Source organism: Scyliorhinus torazame, chromosome 8 (genome assembly GCF_047496885.1).
Source record: "Scyliorhinus torazame isolate Kashiwa2021f chromosome 8, sScyTor2.1, whole genome shotgun sequence".
Lineage (NCBI taxonomy): Eukaryota > Metazoa > Chordata > Chondrichthyes > Carcharhiniformes > Scyliorhinidae > Scyliorhinus > Scyliorhinus torazame.
Genome location: NC_092714.1, coordinates 228,381,242 through 228,402,396, shown reverse-complemented (window position 1 = coordinate 228,402,396; position 21,155 = coordinate 228,381,242). Strand labels below are relative to the sequence as shown.

The 21,155-nt window shown below is 46.6% G+C and overlaps 1 protein-coding gene across 4 annotated transcripts in view; it reads right to left on the bottom strand.

The window, feature by feature from the left end:
* znf512b (zinc finger protein 512B) overlaps positions 1–21,155 on the bottom strand; it is a 189,959-nt gene that overhangs the window by 71,800 nt on the left and 97,004 nt on the right. For all 4 annotated transcript variants that reach the window (XM_072514869.1, XM_072514872.1, XM_072514868.1 and 1 more), the window contains exons 3-4: positions 9,799–9,878; positions 7,418–7,546 (exon numbers count right to left, since the gene is read on the bottom strand). In XM_072514869.1, the coding sequence (XP_072370970.1) occupies positions 7,418–7,546; positions 9,799–9,878 (209 nt within the window). The remainder of the gene's footprint in view (positions 1–7,417; positions 7,547–9,798; positions 9,879–21,155) is intronic.

Below are 21,155 nucleotides of genomic sequence, written 5' to 3'. Positions count from 1 at the left end.
CTAGTCTTGCATGAAATTCACAACTGAAATTGTAACACCAAAATAAGTGATAATTACTAACGAACAATATCACTGGCCCTGAAAATGTAATTTGACAAGTGTGAAGTCTCATTTCTTTGGTCGGAAATTAATGGTGCGAATTTTAAAAGAATGAAAATTACAGTTTTTCTTGTTTCTTGTTTTCTCTTTTTATTTCTCTCCTTTAATCCCATGCATATGTCCCAATCTTTACTTTTCTTTCACAATAATTTTGGAAACACAATTTATATATCTGCTTTTTTCACTTCCAGTTTGCAGTCTGCAAAGACAGCACAGATATTGTGTAGAGGGTGCCTCACTGAATCAGATATTGGACTGGTAGAGTATGGGCACAATCTATCGGCTGCATTGCGCCAGACCTGAATACAAGCGCGCCGGTTAGATAACGGAAAAGTCTGAAATCGGGAACCACGGCGGGTACCAATCGGTTTCCGATCTAACCAGCCACAACTGTTGACGAGATTTGGATACCGCCACAGTGTGGCAAGAAACCCATAATCACCAAATAAGACCGATCTCCATCCTATTAACGGGAAGGACCCCCTATCGAATGGCCTCCTGTGATCTAACCTCCTCCCCCGCGAGCAGTCACATGGGTGCCGTTTAGTACGGCTATATAAAACGTGAAGCTAGCACAATGGCTGCTGTGGGGATCCAAGTTGAGTAGCCATCTTTGAAATCAAGCAGTCAGGCCGCTGGCCAAGTGCTGGGGGACGGGGGTAGAGAGCCCCAGGGCTGGTGGGGCGAGGGGACTCAGTGCCCACAAGTCCACCATGCCACCCCCCCGGATTGTGTATACCCATAACGGGGCAGCTACAGCTACTGCCTGTCTGTCCGACCGAACGCCCCCATGACAGAGTCCCTTCTGTGGTAATATACTGATGGTCACTTTAATCCCTGCTGACCATGGTGGCTGCTGGTGCACAGTTGAAGGCTATTCGAATGGGGAATTTGCAATTCTAGTAATGTGAGCACCTCAAAGCTCCCAAGTTGATCCCCGTGGGTACATGTTCCATGATGCAGTTGTTACTGCCTGGCATCCCAATCAGGTTGTGACACTTGTCCTGAAATCCGGAGGCATCAACACCACAGAGGCAGCAGCCAACATTAGAATACCCAAGAGCTGGGCTCCTGGACTGGGGCCATCCTGGCGACCAGAGGATGGGTGTGTGGACCGGGGAGGGAACCAGCGCCTGGTCCAGGTCACGGTTCCAGCGGGTGACTGGAGTGAGGGAGGGGATGCATGGCGGGACAGGCAGGTGCACCTTTGCTGGGCATGGGTGGATGCCAGGTGCCAGTAAAGGTGCTGGGACACGTCGCAGTATTGTGCTGGGGTGGTGGTGGGGGGCTGTGCCAAGCACATAGTCATCGGGTGTGTGGCGGGGGGGGGTGGTGCGGGGGGAATTCTGGGGGTAGCAGGCAGGACTGGTTCAAGGGGCCATTGCCAACTCAGTCGTGCGGCCCGGGGAAAGTCATGGAGCTTCTTGCGGCACTGGGTGGCGGTCCTCCTCGTCACACTCCCCATGCTGGCTGCTGTTGCCATTGCCTCCCAGGCGGCACTGGCTGCACTGTGGCTGACTCTCTCAGCACTTCAGGCGAACAGAATATCCCATCTGGACTTGACCGCATCCATCAGTCTGGCCAGATCGGCATCACCGAATCGTCGAGCTGGACTGTGTGCTGTCTGGGGTGCACTGCAGGATCGGTTTAATTGCTGCTCCTCCTTGTTAGCGGGGGATTCTGGGATACAGAACACTGTCAGGGCTGCCACAATGAAACTGGCTTTTAACATCCAAAAACAGGTGAATTGGGATTGGGACAGAAATTCAAAGCTAAAAAAAACCTCAAATCCCACCCCAAACTGCCTCCAACCTACTCGCTTATGGGTTTAACAGAAGGAGGACAAAGAGCAGGTCGGCAAATCACTTCCAGAAGATATTTTAATTAGGATGCCAGTCTCTGATTTAACCCGTTTTACGGTTCTATGCCAAGTTCCTCAGCTTCATGAAACCCAGCTGCTGAAGCAAATTGAGGGCAACTTTGAGAAGAAGATAATTGTCATTGCAGCACTCCCTGCAACTCAGGAGGAGCAGATGTGATGTCCTTTCAGCCGTACAACCTTCGCTCCATCATCGTCTCACCCCAAACAAAGAACCATCCCCTCCCCCATACCGAGATCACACCCACTTCTGCGGGGAGCTGCCATGCACGGTGTCAGCGAATCAGCTGGTGGGACAGACATTTGCGGCATAAAGTCTGTGGCGCATCGCTAAGTGCCCGAATCATAGAATTTACAGCGCAGGAGGGGGGCATTTGGCCCATCAAGTCTGCACCGGCCCTTGCAAAGAGCACCCTACCTATCCCCATAACCCCACCCAAACTTTTTTGAACACTAAGGGCAATTTATCATAGCCAATCTACCTAACCTGCACATCTTTGGACTGTGGGAGGAAACCGGACCATCCGGAGGAAATCCGCGCAGACATGGGACGAAAGTGCAAACTCCGCACAGACAGTGACCCAAGCCGGGAATTGACGTTTGATACCAGTTGTGGGCTTGCCGGGTCAGCTGTCGGGAAACACCCGGCATCCTCCGCTCGCTACCACACAAAAACACATTTCTGTTACATCGGGCCCTGTTTCTCTAACAAGCTCACTAAAAGTCTCTGGGTAACTGTACATGAGGTGAATAGCGAAAGCTTTTTCTGTGTCTAACAGAGCAACATCTGGGTTATTGTGCCTTTTACACATGCCCTTAAGTGCATAGTGAGGGTAATGCATTATGACAACTTCCAACAATATTTGGTGCTGATACATTAAGTACAATTTTAGTTCTGCCAGGCTGATGAAGATGATCTGGACATAGGTATTACTATTTCAGGCTGCAATTTTAACTCTCAGTATGGAGGCCTTCCACTGCAGTTGGACAGTGCCTCATTAATATTACAGATGTCATTTGGGACGTGATATAATTAGAATCTGGAAAAGCACAAATTATGCAATAAAAACTGCCGGCAAGCCAGATCGGATCAGCAGAGGTCCACATTGTTTTTTTTAAAAATCCTGGTATGTTTCCTTGTGGCTCCAAAGGAGAATGATGGGTCGTCCCCGATCCTCCCATCTACCTCTACACAATTATTTGCTTTTCTGCAGACAGATTTCCCACTCCTACCAGCTGGCTTCTGTATCAGCCCCTGGGTTCGGCAGGAGTCTGTGACATTGGATTAAAATGAGGCTGTGAGCTAAAATTGTCTAGGTCTCATGCTCCAAGGGCCAGATGGGCTGTCTCCATCTTCTGTCCCACATCAGCAATTCATGACCAGGTTAAAATCGAGGCTGCTCTGTAGTATCTTCTATGCAATGCGTGAGTGAAGGTGAAGGGGAAGTTTTGTGGGAGAGCGCAAAGTAAAGTAGGTGCCGTCAGTCACACCCTGGACCTTGAGCTGGCCTGTAAACTAGATGGTCCTATCTTGCTGCAGTGCCGAAGGCGAATTCCCTAGCTTTTCTGTGAATGCACCAGTCACCTGATGAAAACATGTCTACACTGCAACATGGCTGATTGCTTACAGTAGGCTGAAATGAGTCCGACTCCTCTTTGCTTTATCCTGCACTGTTCATCCTCCTCATCCGTGACAATGCCATCGAAAGGTGTGCCCAAAGGAATCTCATTCCTGTTCCTGAGATAACCTGACTGTGAATGAGGGGTGAGGGCTGAAAATCTGCCAAGGGTCTGTCTCCTTAAAAAGCAAATCCAAGTCTGTGCAAGCAGAATGGGGTTTCGACGGGGGAAGGTGGTTAGATAGAATATAGAGTACCAAAACAGACCATTCAGCTCAAACAGTCCATGCTGCATATATGCTCCAATAAACTTCTTATAATTAACAGCGTTGCCTTACTTTCCCTTCTCCTTCATGTGTTTACTCACCTTCCCCTTAAATGCACCAACACTATTCACTTCAACCAGTCTCTGTGGTAGTGAATTCCATATTCTCACCTGTCTTTGGTTAAAGAGTTTCTTCTGATTTCTCTTTGATGTCTTAGTCAATCTTATCTTGCTAGTTTTGTCCTTCCCCACAACTGGGAACAATTGTGTTCTCTCCGTGTTCATTTTATCAACACCCTTCACAATTCTAAAGATCTCTATCATGTCACCCCTCAGCCTTCTCTTTCCGAGAGACAAGAGGCACACCCTGTTCATTCTCTCCAGATGGGTATACGTAAATGGGGACACACAGGGCTTGCTGGATGGATCGCCGGAAAGACCAAAATTCACAAATCAACTCAGGTGTGTGATTAGCACAGTGGTTAGCACTGTTGCTTCACAGCGCCAGTGTCTTGGGTTTGATTCCCGCTTGGGTCAGTGTCAGTGCGGAGTCTGAAAGTTCTCTCCGTGTTTGCACGGTTGCTCAGGTGCTCTGGTTTCCTCCCACAAGTCCCGAAAGATGTGCTTGTTAGGTGAATTGGACATTCTGAATTCTCCCTCAGTGTACCCAAACAGGCACCGGAGTGTGGCGACTAGGGGATTTTCGTGGTAACTTCATTGCGGTGTTAATGTAAGACGACTTGTGACAATAGTAATTATTTTATTTAAAACAAGCGGCAAAAGTTGCCACAGGAGATTTATTTGTCTCAACCAGCCCCTCCCCCATACCGAAATCACACCCACTTCTGCATCAGAGACCCGGCGCGGGATTCTCCGCAATCGGTGCGATGTCCGCCGACCGCCGCCAAAAACGGCGCGAATCAGTCCGGCATCGCGCCGCCCCAAAGGTGCGGAATTCTCCGCATCTTGAGGGGTCGAGCCCTCACCTTGAGGGGCTAGGCCCGCGCCGGAGTGATTTCCGCCCCGCCGGCTGGCGGGAAAGGCCTTTGGCGCTCCGCCAGCTGGCGTGGAAATGACTTTGTCGTGCGACGCATGCGCGGGAGCGTCAGCGGCCGCTCACGGCATCCCCGCGCATGCGCAATGGAGGGGGTCTCTTCCGCCTCCACCATAGTGAAGACCATGGCAAAGGCGGAAGGAAAAGAGTGCCCCCACGGCACAGGCCCACCCGTGGATCGGTGGGCCCCGATCGTGGGCAAGGCCACCGTGGGGCCACCCCCTGGAGCCAGATCGCCCCGCGCCCCCCCCCCCCCAGGACCCCGGAGCCCACCCGCGCCGCCTTGTCCCGCCGTTCGAAAGGTGGTTCAATCCACGCCGGCTGGCGTGGGTTGACAGCGGCGGGACTTCGGCCCATCGCGGACCAGAGAATCGCCGGGGGTGGGCCCGCCGACCGGCGCGATTTCCGCTGACCGGTGCGGCGCGATTCCCGCCCCCGCCGAATCTCTGGTGGCGGAGAATTCGGGACACGGCGGGGGCGGGATTCACGCCAGCCCACGGCAATTCTTCGACCCGGTGGGGGGTCGGAGAATCGCGCCCAGGATCAGAGCCTCCCCCAACTTGTTGGGGACCCAATACCACCCCCCCCCCCCCCCCCCTCTCTCTTGCCACATCCACGCACACTACCTGAATTGGTCACAAATCCCAGCCCAAGAATTAGACACCCCCCTCACCACTGTCCAGATACCACCCTCCCTCCCCGGGGATCAGACACTCCAATCCCCTATGAGTGTTGGGTAACAGGCCAAGCTCAGAGTTTGGACACAGGCCCAGTAATCGGACCTACCTGGTCCTGCAGCATGTACCAGAGACTTCTCTTCCTGACTCGAAGCCAAGTCCTTCATTCAGACTTCCAGATTTGGAACCCGTCAAGGTAAAAGTTGCACGCAATGTTCCTGTTGAAACTCCATCTCTCCCACTCCATCTACATAACCTGCTCTTGTTACTTTCCAGGTCAATGACACTGGTACATAAGAAAGGTAAGTATGACGCTGAGAACTCATAGAGATCTACATTCCTTCTCAATGTCAACTATAAACTGTTGCTAAAACATTAGCCTCCAGAGCAGATGTAACCATCTTTGGGCCAGTCGACGCTGACTAAACATACGTCGTGGGGCTGCCCTGAGGAAAATATGAGCAGCAGAATTCTCCGTCGGCGGGATCCTCCGGTCTGCCGTCTGCGCACCATGCCCGTGAGTTTCCAGATGGCATGGTGTGGCCATAATGGAAAACCCATTCACTGGCTGCAGGAACAGAGAATCCTGCTGCCGGAAGGGGCGTGCCACGCCAGAAAACGCAGCTGGCGGATTGTCTCTTCAGGTAGCACCAACACACTCTCCTGGATGCAGAAAAGGCATCTGAGTTGAGTTGAAATTCTTCCTGTCATTAGTCAAGAGACTAGGCTTTGGCGACTCATTAATGAGATAAATTACAATCGTATTTTCACACTTTGTATCCACAGTAGACACCAATTGCCTCAGCTCTCCAGCATTCCCACCAGACTGGGAAACCGAGTCGAAGATGCCCTTCTTTTTTGTCCTAGCCATAGACTCCCTAGAGTCCCATAGAGATATGCACCAGATATGCGCCAGGGTTTGCATCAATAGAGGACAGGCAGGAGGGAATAAGAAGAAAATATGCTGATGGGATACTGTAACCAATTCCCTGGGTGGGATTATCTGGGCCCTCCGAACCGCAGGATCTTCTGTCCCGCTGAAGTCAGCATGTCACGGCGGTTTCCCAGGTGGACAAGCCATGCAAAAGCCCTTGGACTGCGGCAAGACCAGAAGATCCTGCCGGCGGCCAATGACTCGCCGCATCTGAAAAACCCACGGGGTGCGGGGAAGCAGAAAGTCCCAGCCTCTGTCAAATATTAAGAGGACAGCACGGTAGCACAAGTAGATAGCATTGTGGCTTTACAGCGCCAGGGTCCCAGGTTCGATTCCCCGCTGGGTCACTGTCTGTGCGGAGTCTGCACGTTCTCCCCGTGTCTGCGTGGGTTTCCTCCGGGTGCTACGTTTTCCTCCCACAGTCGAAAGATGTGCAGGTTAGGTTGATTGGCTATGATAAATTGCCTTAGTGACCAAAAAAGGTTAGGAGGAGTTATTGGGTTATGGGAATAGGGTGGAAGTGAGGGCTTAAGTGGGTCGGTGCAGACTTGATGGGCCGAATGGCCTCCTTCTGCACTGTATGTTCTATGCTCTATGTTCTACTATATGGAAGTGCTAACCTATTTTAAATGAAATTGGCTAATGGCTGTCTCAAACTATAAATGAAAGGATTGTTAACATGAATGCATTAAGTATCTGATGGCTAATATCAGCAGCAGTAAAATCTACGCTCAAGAGTGAAGATTCAAAGGCCACCTCATCCTTAGCTTTTCAGCTTCTGTAATCCAGCCCATATGTAATTCAAGTTAGCACATCACCGATTCATTATTGTTTAAACACTGAGTAAATTTGTTTATACAAATTCTCTACCACAAGAAAGTAGTTCTTACGCTCTGACAACGCTGGTAATGGCACTTCAATCCGTAAATACTGGGAAACTCCAGCCAGCACCCAGAGCTAGGACATTTAACTCGAGAATGTATTTTGAACTCTTCCTTCCATTTCGCCATCACGCCTGCCTAGAAGCAGAAATGTTCTATTAGTAAATGTAAGCTTTGTGCAAAATAATCAGATGCACTAGAATCCCTCTGAATGGAAGTATTTGAAACTTGATGAAGATGAGCTGAGCAATGGCAAAACACTGGGTAGCTTCACTATTCTTTTTTTATGCAGTCTATGCCCATTGTGTAACTTTAATTGCATTAGTTCTGAATTTCAATAGCACATTTTGGCACATCTGCAATGCTGCAATGTTATCAGGGAAACTGTTTTTTATAGACAGCAAATTGTGAAAAAGCAATTTCTAACAGTTCTCCAAACCAAAATTAGTCCCCTCCTTCACGTCTCAGTACACTTTGGCTCTTGCCACAATCCGGTTGGCAAGTTGTATACTCCCCATACACCTAAGTATAACATATTATAATAAGGGCCAGTGACACTGTAACTTTACATTTCCCATTTTATGTTCACAATGCATCAGGGTGAATTAGAATGAACAATATTCAGATACTATTGCCAGGATCGGCTAAGAATGAAGGAAGCTAATAGTTTAAACCTGGGGACCGCTTAAGTGAGTGGGCAAAAACTTGGCAGATGGAATATCAGGTAGGATATTCAGTTTGGTAGGAAGAATAAAGAAGCTGTATGTTATCTCAATGGAGAAAGACTGCAGAAAGCTGCGGCAGAGAGGGATTTGAGGGTCCTGGTGCATAGACAGATTTTTAATCAGTAAGGAAATCAAGGGTTATGGGGATAAAGTAGGAAAGTGGAGTTGAGGATTATCAAATCAGGTCAGTCATGATCTGATTGAATGGCGGAGCAGATTTGATGGGCCGAATAGCTTACATCTGCTCCTATGTCTCACGGTCCTTAGGTTTGTGCTGTAATTTCTCCAGCTGGGAACAACTTTTTGGTATTTCTTCTTTTGGGGTTGGACTTGCTTCTGACTTCCTGCGGAGTGGTCGCAGATCAGGAGGTTTTGACCCCCTCCTTCACCATGCAGTGTGAGAGCTTGGCAGGAGCAGGCATTTCCCATGGGCATCTTTTATGTGCCATTACCATGGAGAAGGAGGAGCAAATGTTGGATAAAGAAAAGGAAAGTGAGGAAATATTAACGTGCATCAGATATATCCTCCTCCAAAAGAATTCTCACAGGTCCAATGAAAATTAATCAAGGTAATGTATATTAGAATAGTGCACTTCACCAAAAGTGCTCTATTGGCTACTGCAAGAAGATATGTAGATTTAGCCATCTGCCCACAATGCCTTTTCTGTGTCTATGAAGAAGAGCACTGTTCTCATTACACCAAGTTTATTTCAGGCAACAGAGGAGATCTCTATTACTGGTCAGAGTACAATGCAGGATTGAGATTGAGAGGTGTCATGTGACTGTCCCTTTAAGAAAGGTTTTCTCTCACCACATGACTTGTAGCACAGCTTCAGTGATGTCATTTGTGGGTGTAGCTGGGCTGTGGCTGTCGAGTGAGAGGGGGTTTAGGTTTTTGGATTTCAGTTTTGGTCTGTTGCTTTGGATGGCAGAAGAAAAAAGCAGTGTTACCCTTTTTTTAATTGTAAAGCTGTTCTGCTGAATTGCTATCGCATGGCACAACGGGGTCGCTGCTAGCGCCAGTGAGAACTACTCTGGTTTTCCCATTGGCGGGATCACTTAGTCGCGGGTGAGGAGGATTGCGCTCTTAATAAATTAAAGATGTAAAAATAGTTCCATCACGTTTAGGGACAAAATAAAAGTAGATGATATGTTGTAGCACAGTTCACAGCTAGACCGTGAATTCAGATGAATTGTCCCTTTAAAACTTAAGAACACATATTTGTGTTCTCGGTTTAAAAGATCAATCTGACCAAACTAAGGGGTAAAACATATGATAGACAAAAGCTATTTGCAAACATCTTGGTATGCCCTTATGATGTGCTTGCCAATTATATTTTTAGGCAGATATGAACCCATTTATTTTAAATGCCCACTTATTTTAACTACATTACTACCTGTGTTAAAATAATGCACACAAGGATGCAATGCAAGCATGTTCAATGTTCAAACATAATCTTGGTTGATTGAAAGTTATAACCACAAATTATTATTCAGCAAAAACATGTAAATTTAAGATAGATACAAACATACATCATACAAACATTATTATCATTAATAATACAATTTAATGTATATCAATATCTACAGTATAACAACCTCAAAGAGCAAAATATTTATGTGTCTCCTTCGGTTTACAATACAAATGTAGCTCAAACTACCTACTGGAATTTCCTTAAGTCCTTGGTCCTCTGCTTCGTGTTTTCCTTTCTGTCTGCTTTGTACTTTATTACTTTCAGCATGTCCTAGACAATTTAAAAAAAATCTTTAGACAACAGTTTTTCCATTAACCTCAAACATTGCACAAAAAACATTTATTGGCATCCCAGGAGACATTTACTGGCAGATTCAGTCTGCTGATTCAGTGATGAAGCCACTGATCATTTCAGATTATTGGACCTTGAGACTTTCGTTCATTTTCTGACTTAATTAGAATGAAAATATGACAAGATGATTCTACGTTTTCTGCAAAACTAAAATATACATTAATAGGGTCAGTTTGCTGATAATGAAAGAACTGTAAGCCACCCCAACAGGATAATTAAGAATCTTAAAACTTTTATATAATTGTTCCATATGACTAGCTCCTGGAATGTTCAATAACATTGTGACAATAATCCAATTGGTGAATGCACTTCCCTGTGTGGAACACACTGGCACAAAGCGAGAAGATTCCAGATTTGATTTTGGCCTGTGCTGTGTTCATTGATCTCAGCTGAGATGGGCAATTTGATGAATGGTCCAACTGACCCTAGTGCAACATTTAAGTGAATACGGGGAAAATAACCACAGCTGCTTGTGATTACTGTCTAGTGACTCATGTGGGAAAGTGCATATGTGTGTATATTGGATGGAAACAAAATCAGATTTGTGGCAGAGCAGTTTGCTGACACATGGCATCCGAGAGTGTTATAACAGAGGAAGAGACTATTTTACTCTAACCAAAATATTTTGCATAAGAAAGAGATTTTAAAAGTGGAAATATTTATACTCAGGATGCATCAGTTGCAACTTAAAACAAATTGGCAAACCGACTGGGATTTTTGAGACATATTGGGAGCAAATCCAAGTGCAAGGGATATAACTCTCAAATTTAAATAGTCTATTACCACCATACCAGTAATACGCAATCTTCGGTCAACAAATTGCAATTTTAAATGCCTGGCCGGGAGAGGTAGTCCATATGTAACTAACCATGTATTGCTGGGTGGAATCCCACTCAAGTTAGTGGGCGACATAACATTAAAGTTGCAGCTTTAATACACAATATATACATATTCAAACATTGTTCAAACTGAATTTCAGCTTCTTTATGGGTACTACAACAGCTCCCCATACTAATGGGTTCCATAAATCCTTTCAAATCATCCTCTCAATGCCATCAGCACTTGAGTTAATCAGCTTATCATGAAACTATTTCATTAAAAAAATATTGAAAGTAATGGTAATTCTCCATTCAATAAAGAGTTCTGTCTTATAATGTGATGGATATCAATATTGAGGCATTGGACAGTGTTCCACATTTGACACCCCTGGGGGGTAATTTTCACTTTGGAAGAAAACTGGAAGTTACAGATTATACCTTTTATATCCCTTGCTCCAATTTTTCCCAACTGACTGATCCATAACCACCAGTTTTCCACCCATGCTCAAATTGAAAATGAATCCCACTTGTGTTACTCCCCAATAACGCACAACACAGATGCTGAACTCGCAACCTCTCTGTCCCAAAAATGCATTCAACCCAAATCACAATAGGTCTTTTACTTTTATTTGGTGCAACAAAAATGTTGAGCTATATCAAGCCAATTATATCAAAGCACCTCAGGAGACTTGAGCCTCACACTGGAATTTTAATCCATGTCCAAAATTCAAATTGAGATTTTTCAGTGTAGTTTCCAATTTTATACATGGGTTCATTCAATATTTGTCTCATCCTATCACACTTCTTAAATTTAATAAAGGAAGTTGGCCATGAAAATTCATTATGATCCATGTTTAACAAATTGGATCTTATCTAAACTGAGCCAAGTAATGTTCCAGCCACTGTTATTCAGCACGCAGATCTACAATGCTGGAAGCTGATAAGAAATTCCCTATCCCTTTAATATATGAATTCAGAAAAAGGTTCGAAAATAGAAGAAATCACAAGAGCAAGAATACACTTAGTACTGAAAAGTGCAAAAAAATATTATTTGGAGATGAAGGAATGTATGTTTATTACCTATGCATCTTCCAAGAACATTTGAGGCAATAGTTATCCATAAACAAAATAACAACTTTTGGTGGAATAGCTACCCAGTGTGAAGCGTGAAAACAGGCCAATGAGTTTCTCAAGGTCATTAGAAAAAGTCAATTGTGTAATGATTTTTTAATTAAGTCTGACAATTAAACATGCTAAGCTTGCTCAGATTAAGTGAAGTGACAGGAGACAGTGACTTATAATATTGTACATTCTATATTACTGGTTGTTGGGAATGAATTCCCCTCGAGGGACAAGTATTTAAGAATATGATTAAATTACTGCTAAGTTCATTTCATGCAGAGCTATAATTAATCAGTTCTGACCAGTCGCAAGTAATATACCTATCTTATCCGCAAAGTAGGGAAATCTCAGGAGGGCAATTGCTATCTGTACAAACAGAGGGAGTATTGCTGACATCAAAGATTAGTCCTGGACTCCAATCTGTTCTCGTGCAGGACTATCATTTCCACATGAACATTGGGTCCAATTTCATGTTTTGCAGGGTGTGATCACTGCATCAATTGCACTCGATTGGAAAAATAGCAGCAAAGGCTTTGTTGCATTGAATTGTTATCAACAATTTTGCCTACACGCCGACCAAAGCCAACATTTTCATTGCAATTTGGGAAATAATACTTTTCGTGTTATAATTTCACTTATTTTCGTTAAAATTCTGCACGAATAAATATAACTTAATCCTTTATTAAATATTTATGTCTATTGGTACATTGTGAAACATTAGTTATAACCATAATTGAATAAAACTTCTCTTTCACAAAAGCATTTATTTTAACTACTTAGTTCCTTTGCTAAAATACTATATGATGCATTTCTTACACTTATCTATAAAGTAAAGGGTAAACATCAGGGGCGACATTCTCCGACCCCCCGCCGAGTCGGAGAATCGCTGGGGGCTGGCGTGAATCCCGCCCCCGCCGGTTGCCGAAGTCTCCGGCACCGGAGATTTGGCGGGGACGGGAATCGCGCCGCGCTGGTTGGCGGGCCCCCCCGCTCGATTCTCCGGCCCGGATGGGCCGAAGCCCCGCCGATAAATTGCCTGTCCCGCCGGCGTAAATTAAATCACCTACCTTACCGGCGGGACAAGGCGGCGTGGGCGAGCTCCGGGGTCCTGGGGGTGGCGCGGGGCGGTCTGACCCCGGGGGGTGCCCCCACGGTGGCCTGGCCCATGATCGGGGCCCACCGATCCGCGGGCGAGCCTGTGCCGTGGGGGCACTCTTTCCCTTCCGCCTCCGCCACGGTCTCCACCATGGCGGAGGCAGAAGAGACTCCCTCCACTGCGCATGCGCGGGAAACTGTCAGCGGCCGCTGATGCTCCCGCGCATGCGCCGCCCCGAGATGTCATTTCCGCGCCAGCTGGCGGGGCAACAAAGGCCGTTTCCGCCAGCTGGCGGGGCGGAAATTCCTCCGGCGTCGGCCTAGCCCCTCAATGTTGGGGCTCGGCCCCCAAAGATGTGGAGCATTCCGCACCTTTGGGGCGGTGCAATGCCCGTCTGATTGGCGCCGTTTTGGGCGCCAGTCGGCGGACATCGCGCCGTTTCCGGAGAATTTCGCCCCAGAAGCGTGCATGATGCTGATGTAATAATGATGTCCGATCGCATGACTGAGAAGTGAGAGTGATCTGGAAGGAGGAGAAGCTGCAAACTTGTGTCAAGGTCCAACGGTGTAAATAGTTGCTATAAATAAAGAGTCATAGCCTTGGGAAACTATTGACTCGAGCAGCATAATCTGGGAGAATAGACAATTTCCAAAACCTCTGTCTAGACCCCAATCACACAATTAAACATTATCACATAGGGTTATGTTAAAGTATTTCTTATACTCTAAATAAATCCGATCATGTAGTGTCAACATTGGATGAAGATGCAATTTTACTTTTGAAAGTAGACTGACATGGAATTGGTCATGGTAGTTGAAGGGATGCGGATAAAAAGTAATTTATGCTGCTGGGTAGCACAAAATGGGGGCACGGAATGATCCCTGCACCCAAATGGGCATGAGAAAGGCCTGAATAAAATTGGGCGTTATGCTTCGTTTGAATAATTGGGCCAAGCAGCCAGTTCTTCTTGTAACTTCAACTGAACAATTCCTCCTGCACCCTATATTGACAGCCAAGTCTGATATATCTCTAGTTCTTCCACCCTCAAATATACTGTACCTGTCCAAAGACTAACATTGATGTTCATTTCAACCAGGACTACAGGGTTACCAACTACTACATCTCCGCATACAACAAATAATGATTACAAAAAATCATTTTTCGTTTAGTGGCTTACAGAAGGCCACATATGAATGAGAGAACATACACACGAGCATACAAATTAAGAGCAGGGGTAGGCCATTCAGTTCCTCTAGCCTGTTCTCCCATTCAGTAAAATTACGACTAATCTGATTATGGTCTCAACTCCACTTTCAGTCTACCCCACATAATCTTTAACCCCCTTGTTAGTTATTTCTGCCTTTAAAAATTGAATGACTCTGCCCCCATCTACTTCAGGGGAATAGAATTCCAAACACTCGCGACCCTCAAGAGAAAATAAATTCTTTCCATGTCTGTCTTAAATGGGAGACCCCTTATTTTTAAACTGCGTAACCTCGCTCTCGTCTCTCCCACAAGGAAATATCCTTTCAGCATCCACCCTGTTAAATCCCCTCAGCAACCTATATATATTTCAATAAGATCACTTTTCATTCTTCTAAACGCCGATGCATACAAGCTCAGTCTGTTCAACCATTCCTCTTATGATAACTCACCACTTCCCATGTATCTCTTGAGTGAACCTTCGCTGAACTGCATCAATGCATTTCACACCTTCCGTAAATAAGATCAAAACTCTACACAGTATTCCAGATGTGGTCTCAACAGCAGCCTGTACAACTGTAGCAAAACTTCTCTACTTTTATATTCTATTCCCCTTGCGATAAACAACCACTTTACATTTGCCTTCCTAATCACTTGCTGTATCTTCACACTAACGTTTTGTGATTCATATACCACAACACCACCCACCCTATGAGATGCTCTTGGTTGCCCTATAAGAAACAACCAGAGAAGAATTCATAACAGCTTTAGAAGGAGGATGAAAATGCAGAGCAGTGTGGAGCTAAGTGGTCAGCTCCTTGAGAAAGCCATCACAGCAGTTGAACAAAAACACTGTCCTATATTCTGTAAAACTCAATGGCACAATTTTCATCTGCTCATTGCTTTATTCAACTCGATTTTCAAGTAGGCTTTGAAATGGATAGCCAGCGCAGCCAACCAAAGCAGGATTAAGACTTATTACAATATTTTACTCAAGGGTCCTAAGGATGAACAGAAATTTCCTCCAATTAAATATTGGGAAGATGAAAACCATTACCTTTGGTCTCCACCACAAATTCTGCTTCCCAGCTACTGACTCCGTCTCTCTTCCTGCCAGGAATGTGAGGCTGAACCAGAATGTGCACAACCTTAATGTCTTATTTTGACCATGAGATGAAATGCCAACCACATATCTGAAGCTTCACTCAGACTGCCTAGTGCCCTCCTTAACATTGCCTGAGTCCGCCACTCTTTCAGCACATCTGCGGCTGAAACCGTCATCCATGCCTTTGTTATATTTCGCCTTGGTTGTTCTTTTTTTGTAATACTTTTATTAAGGCATTTATTTAAACATTAAACACAACCTATCACAACAGTAAGAACATGCAGAAATCTCATACAAAAGAAATAACTACCCGAATATCCTAACCTCCCTGCCATCCCCCTCCTCCCGACCTACCTTCCCCATTTTAATACCATTAACCCTCCATCCATCCCCCCCACCCGACACCTCAATTTTCCTTCAAAAAGTTGATGAACGGCTTCCATCTCCAGGCAAAGCCTTCAATTGTCCCTCTTAAGGTGAAGTTGATTTTGTCCATCTTTAGGAACTCTGCCAGTTCACTCACCCATACCCCTGGCTTCGGTGGCCCCGAATCCCTCCACTCCAGCAAAATCTGTCTCCGAACTACCAGGGAAGAAAGGGCCAAAATATCGGCCTCTCTCACCCTCTGGATTCCCAGGTCTTCCGACACACCAAATATCGCCACGGATGGTCTCGGGGCCACCTTCACCTTCAGCACCTCGGACGTTACGTCCGCGAACCCCTGCTGGAACCCCTTCAGCTTCGGACAAGCCCAAAATATGTGGACAATGTTTGTGGACCTCCCCGCACACTGCCCACATCTGTCTTCCAACCCCTCAAAGAACCTACTCATCCTGACTACCGTCATATGCGCCCTATGAATTACCTTAAATTGGATAACTACCTTGCGCACGACGATGATGCATTCACCCTCCTCAGAGACTCTTCCCAGAACCTGTGGAGCCATCTTGGATGGCCACTTCCCGATTACAAAATGGACACTCTGCAAAGATTGCAGGGAAAATGGATAATACTATGAAAGCAAACAGGTGCAAGGTTTGTCTGTTGATTGGAGCCATAGCTCCCAGACAAGACCGATACTGCAAACCATTTCCATACTAATGAGCCATCCCCGGGAACAAAAAGACAACATTGAAGGAAACGATACCAAGACAGACACCCCGGCGCCAGAGGAGACCAGAACAAAGCAGGCCAACGGCCACCTAGGACACGCCCAGCAATCAGGGCACCCACCCCTCTATTGGAGGAAATCGATGAGAACGATTGGAAAACGGCCCAATTAATTGGGGCCAAGTTCAAGGCCCGCCCAAAAGCGCACAGAGCCCCTCTTGGGTATAAGATGAATCCCCCAAGAGAGAATCGCTCTCTTGCGGCCCCGGCTCTCACCAAGGAGAGACCTGCCCAACAGCACCATCAGAACAAGTAAGTCGAAGGTCAACGCACGCTACGAGACAGACGACCTTAGCTGTTATTCCGTACCAATTCGACCCCAGCAGCCTCAGAACCAAACAACGGCCATTGTTCCTCTGACTGAGTGGGCGCCCGAAGCTAAGTATAGGCTTTTAGCAGTAGTGATAGTTTAGTTTGTAGAGTTTTATGCATGAGTAGATTTGACTGTGTGCGTAAATAAATGAGCATTGAGTTTGAACTTACTAACTGGTGTATCGAGTCTTTGATCAGTATTCGGTTTTGAACCTTGTGGCGGTATCGAAAGATACCTGGCGACTCTAGAGCAAGCGTAATTAGAAATAAGGAAGGCGACCATATTGGCCGCCATCTTCAGAGCCTAATTAAGGGAAACACAATTAGCAACATTTACTGGTGACATCTGAGGGGACTCGACTTAGAAGTGGCCTAACCACTCCGAGAGAACCCAAATTTGAATTGGAATCCAATTAGAAACAGAAAAACCACAAGTGTGAGAACAATACTGATCAAACTTCCGAGATTCGGATGTGTGTTAATACATGCGTACTAACAGGGATATAAGGTAAACCTGAGAGATTTTGTTCCGTAAAACTGTAGGGAGTTTTGTAGGCCGGAAGTTAGCGAAAGCCGTACCCGTGTTTACATCACCACTTTATCACCCCCTGTTCCAAATTCAGTAGAGAACCCAGATAGAGAAAATGGCAATGAAGGCAATGGAACACCTTATGAACCCCCAGGAATTCGAGGTCGCAGCGACCAGTAGAGTAGGACAGTGTCCCATATGGGAAGAGGAAATCAGAAAGTAACTCAAAGGGAAAGGATGGCCCCTTTGGAGCGAATTCTGTGCAAATGACAAAACAGGTCCCGGGAGTAGAGGACATACTTGGTGGGAGAACCTGTCAGAGATCCACAAGAAGAGCTTAGGGAAAGCTTGCACGCCTATGGCAATCGTGTCCTGCTTGGCACAATTGCGAGACACAGAGGAGGTCGTTAGGACGCTCCGTAGAGAGATAGAGGAGAGGGACAGAAATAGTGAGGGAGATGTGAGCGAAGTAGAGAAAGAGAATAAAGATTTAAAAGAGCAGTTAGCAGCGAGGGACAGAGAGGTGGATGATGCCACAAGGGCACACCAGTCTTGTCTCGCCCATTTGAGTAGTTTCCAAACCCAATATGATAAGGGCTACCAGGACACGGAAAGTGCGGTCTTGGTTAGACAAGAAACCGAGCAACAGGTAGAGAAATTGCAGAAACAGTGCAATGATTTAAAAGCAGCCCTACGAGCGCTCCACACTTACACAACGGAACAAAGGCAGAGCTCTGTAGATCACGCAAAGTGCCGGAAGCAAATTGCAGAATTGCAATCTCTGCTTTCTGTTCAGAATGGGTTTCAAAATACGTTTGGACCCCAATTAGACCAGGAAAACGGGCCCGATTGGCAGGAGTTAAATGAGACTGCCCACAGATACGTACATGGAACATGTACGCAAGAAAAACTCCAAAAGAGGTAAGCACCCCAACCCCCGACTGAATAGGCAGAACACACCCCCATGAACCCTGTAACCACACACCGCAGGGCCGCAGCTGAAGGAAACGCAGATTTCCTGTATACAACCCCGTTAACCGTGACCCAATTATGGCACGCATGTGGAAAAATTACACCGTTCCTTCCCACATCAGACCCCCACCAGTTTTTCGCTAGAGTTAAACAGCAGGCTACCATGTAGTGCCTTGACGAAAATGAGCAAGTGAAGCTCACAGTTTTAAGCCTCGACCCTTCAGTCGTGGCAGCCCTTCCCGACCCACAGAATGTAGGAGGAGGCACACTCCAAGAGATGCACACAGAAATCCTAGATGCGATCCACTATAACAGAGGAGAAGGCCTAAATAAGTGTAGGCAAAAGAAGACAGAGCACCCCACAGAGTTTGCTGGACGCTCGTGGATACATTTCACAGCGGTTTTCGGAGAGTTAGCCCGATCCCATTTTTCCCCAGATAATATGGCCAAATGGACTCGCATCCTAGTCTCTCATGCGACAGACGCAGGGCAGAGAGCCTGCGCAAATTACGACCCTTCAAACGAGGCCCACAACGAGAAATGTGTTTTGAAGAGATTGCCCCGCGCTTGGGAACAATCCGTCCAAGGCAAAACCGCATTTGCAAAACCCGAGGAAGAGCAGGCAGGTATGAATCCAGTTAAAGCGCACCAGAACCCCGCATGGGTAAATGAGGGCAGGAACAGCCCACCACAGCCAAAACCCCAGGAATGTTACAATTGTGGACAATTAGGACACTTTGCACGAGAGTGCAACGCGCTCCAAAAGCAGCAGAGAAGCCAACAGACAGGCACCCTAAATAAGAATAGGGCAAAGCCAATCCATAGCGTTAGTGCCCATTCAGAGAACATAGACATGAACGGCACCGACTGACGGTGTTCGGGCTCCCCAACTTGGGTCTGCGACACCCTTTGGGACAAGTCCGGTAGACCGGTCGTAGCAGGCAAAGTCCGGGGACACCCCGTAGAATTTCTTTGGGACACAGGAGGGTCCCGCACCACACTCAATTCCTCCACGATGTTTCAGCGAGATACGTGGCCCACAACAGACACCATCACACTCAGCGGCTTTACAGATCATTTGCAACAAGGACACATCACAGCCCCTGTAGCGATACAAATAGGGAACATCACAACTAAGCACCCCGTAGTTTTGGTTCATCTGCCCCAGACAGCTGAATATATCCTAGGGATCGATTTTATGAGCTCCCACAACCTTTCTTTTGATCCGGTAAACAAGTGTGTTTGGAAAATGGCAAAGGCAGAACGAGCCCCTGCCACGTTCACAATTGGAGAGTATGAAAACAGGATTAGCTCAGTAGGAGACTTCTGCTTCGACCCTCGAGCCATTAGTACAGACAAACAGGTTAGGGCAGTCCTGCAGGAACACAAAGCAGCATTTCCACAGCACAAGCACGACTGTGGCAAATTAGCTGGCTTTGTGAACATTACAGGTCCCGACACCAGACCCCAGAAGCAGTACGGATTTCCCCAGGAAGCAGAGGGAGAAATCTCAAAGGTAATACAGAGTTTACTTGACCAAGGCGTACTCAGATCAGTAGCCTCCACAAACAGCGCACCAATTTGGCCCGTCAGGAAACCCGATGGATCATGGCGACTGACCATTGATTGCCGGGAACTGAACAAAGTAACCCCAGCAGCAGCCCCCACCGTAGCCACGAGTCCCGAGACCATGCTCAAACAGGGACTCCAGTCAAACAAAATTTCGGTTTTGGACATTAGCAATGGCTTTTGGTCCATTCCATTGGCTAAAGCGTGCCAGTACAAATTTGCCTCTACATTCCAAGGGCAACAGTATACGTGGACATGCCTGCTACAAGGCTTCCACAACTCCCCCTCCATTTTCCACCGACAGCTGGCAAATGGACTAGCAACATTTTCCCGACCCGATTGTCTGGTCCAGTATGTAGACGACCTACTACTACAGACAGACACAAAGGGAGAGCATATTACGCTTCTCGCCGAACTCCTAGCACTCCTAAACGAAATTGGTTGTAAAGTCAACCCCAAGAAGGCCCAGATTTTGCAAGAGAAAGTGATTTACTTGGGTAGAGTAATCACACATGGTAAACGCGAGATCGAGCAAAAGAGAATTGACTCGATCGTCAAATTGTCCCTTCCCCACAATGTCTCAGCCCTCCGGTCATTTTTAGGACTGCTTGCCTACTGCCGAAACCATATCGATGGTTTCGCCACAAAAGCAGCGCCCCTATCCGACCTTCTCAAGAAAAAGGCACCTTGGGAATGGCTTCCACAGCATACAGATGCCGTGGACGCTTTAAAAAGAGCCCTCAGCATAGCCCCCGCAGTACAGGTCCCAGATCTTCTTTTCCCATACGCAATTGAAGTTGCAAGCACCGACCGAACCCTTTCGGCCGTGCTCCTCCAGGAACGCCATGACCAATTACGCCCCGTAGCACACACCTCACGCGTTTTAGACCCTGTAGAGCAAGAATTTTCCGCCTGTGAAAGGCACCTGCTCGCAGTTTTTTGGGCAGTACAGTACTTCGCCTACATTACAGGACTCAACCCCATCACCATTCTCACTGAACACACCCCAACACAGCTATTGTTAGATGGTCGACTTAAAGATGGCACAGTCAGCCAAATCCGTGCAGCCCGTTGGACCCTTCTTTACAGGGACGGGACATTACAGTCAAAAGACCCACACCTTCCTTGCCGATAATTTGCAATATGCAGGAACCTCTCACGAGTGTGAGATCATCACCACAAAACACAACACAGGCCGATTTATACCTAAAACACCTCCCAGGAAAACAGGTAATACACCCCAGAGACCCCAGCCAACAGACACGTGTGCACCTCTGAAAATTTATGTGGATGACTCCTC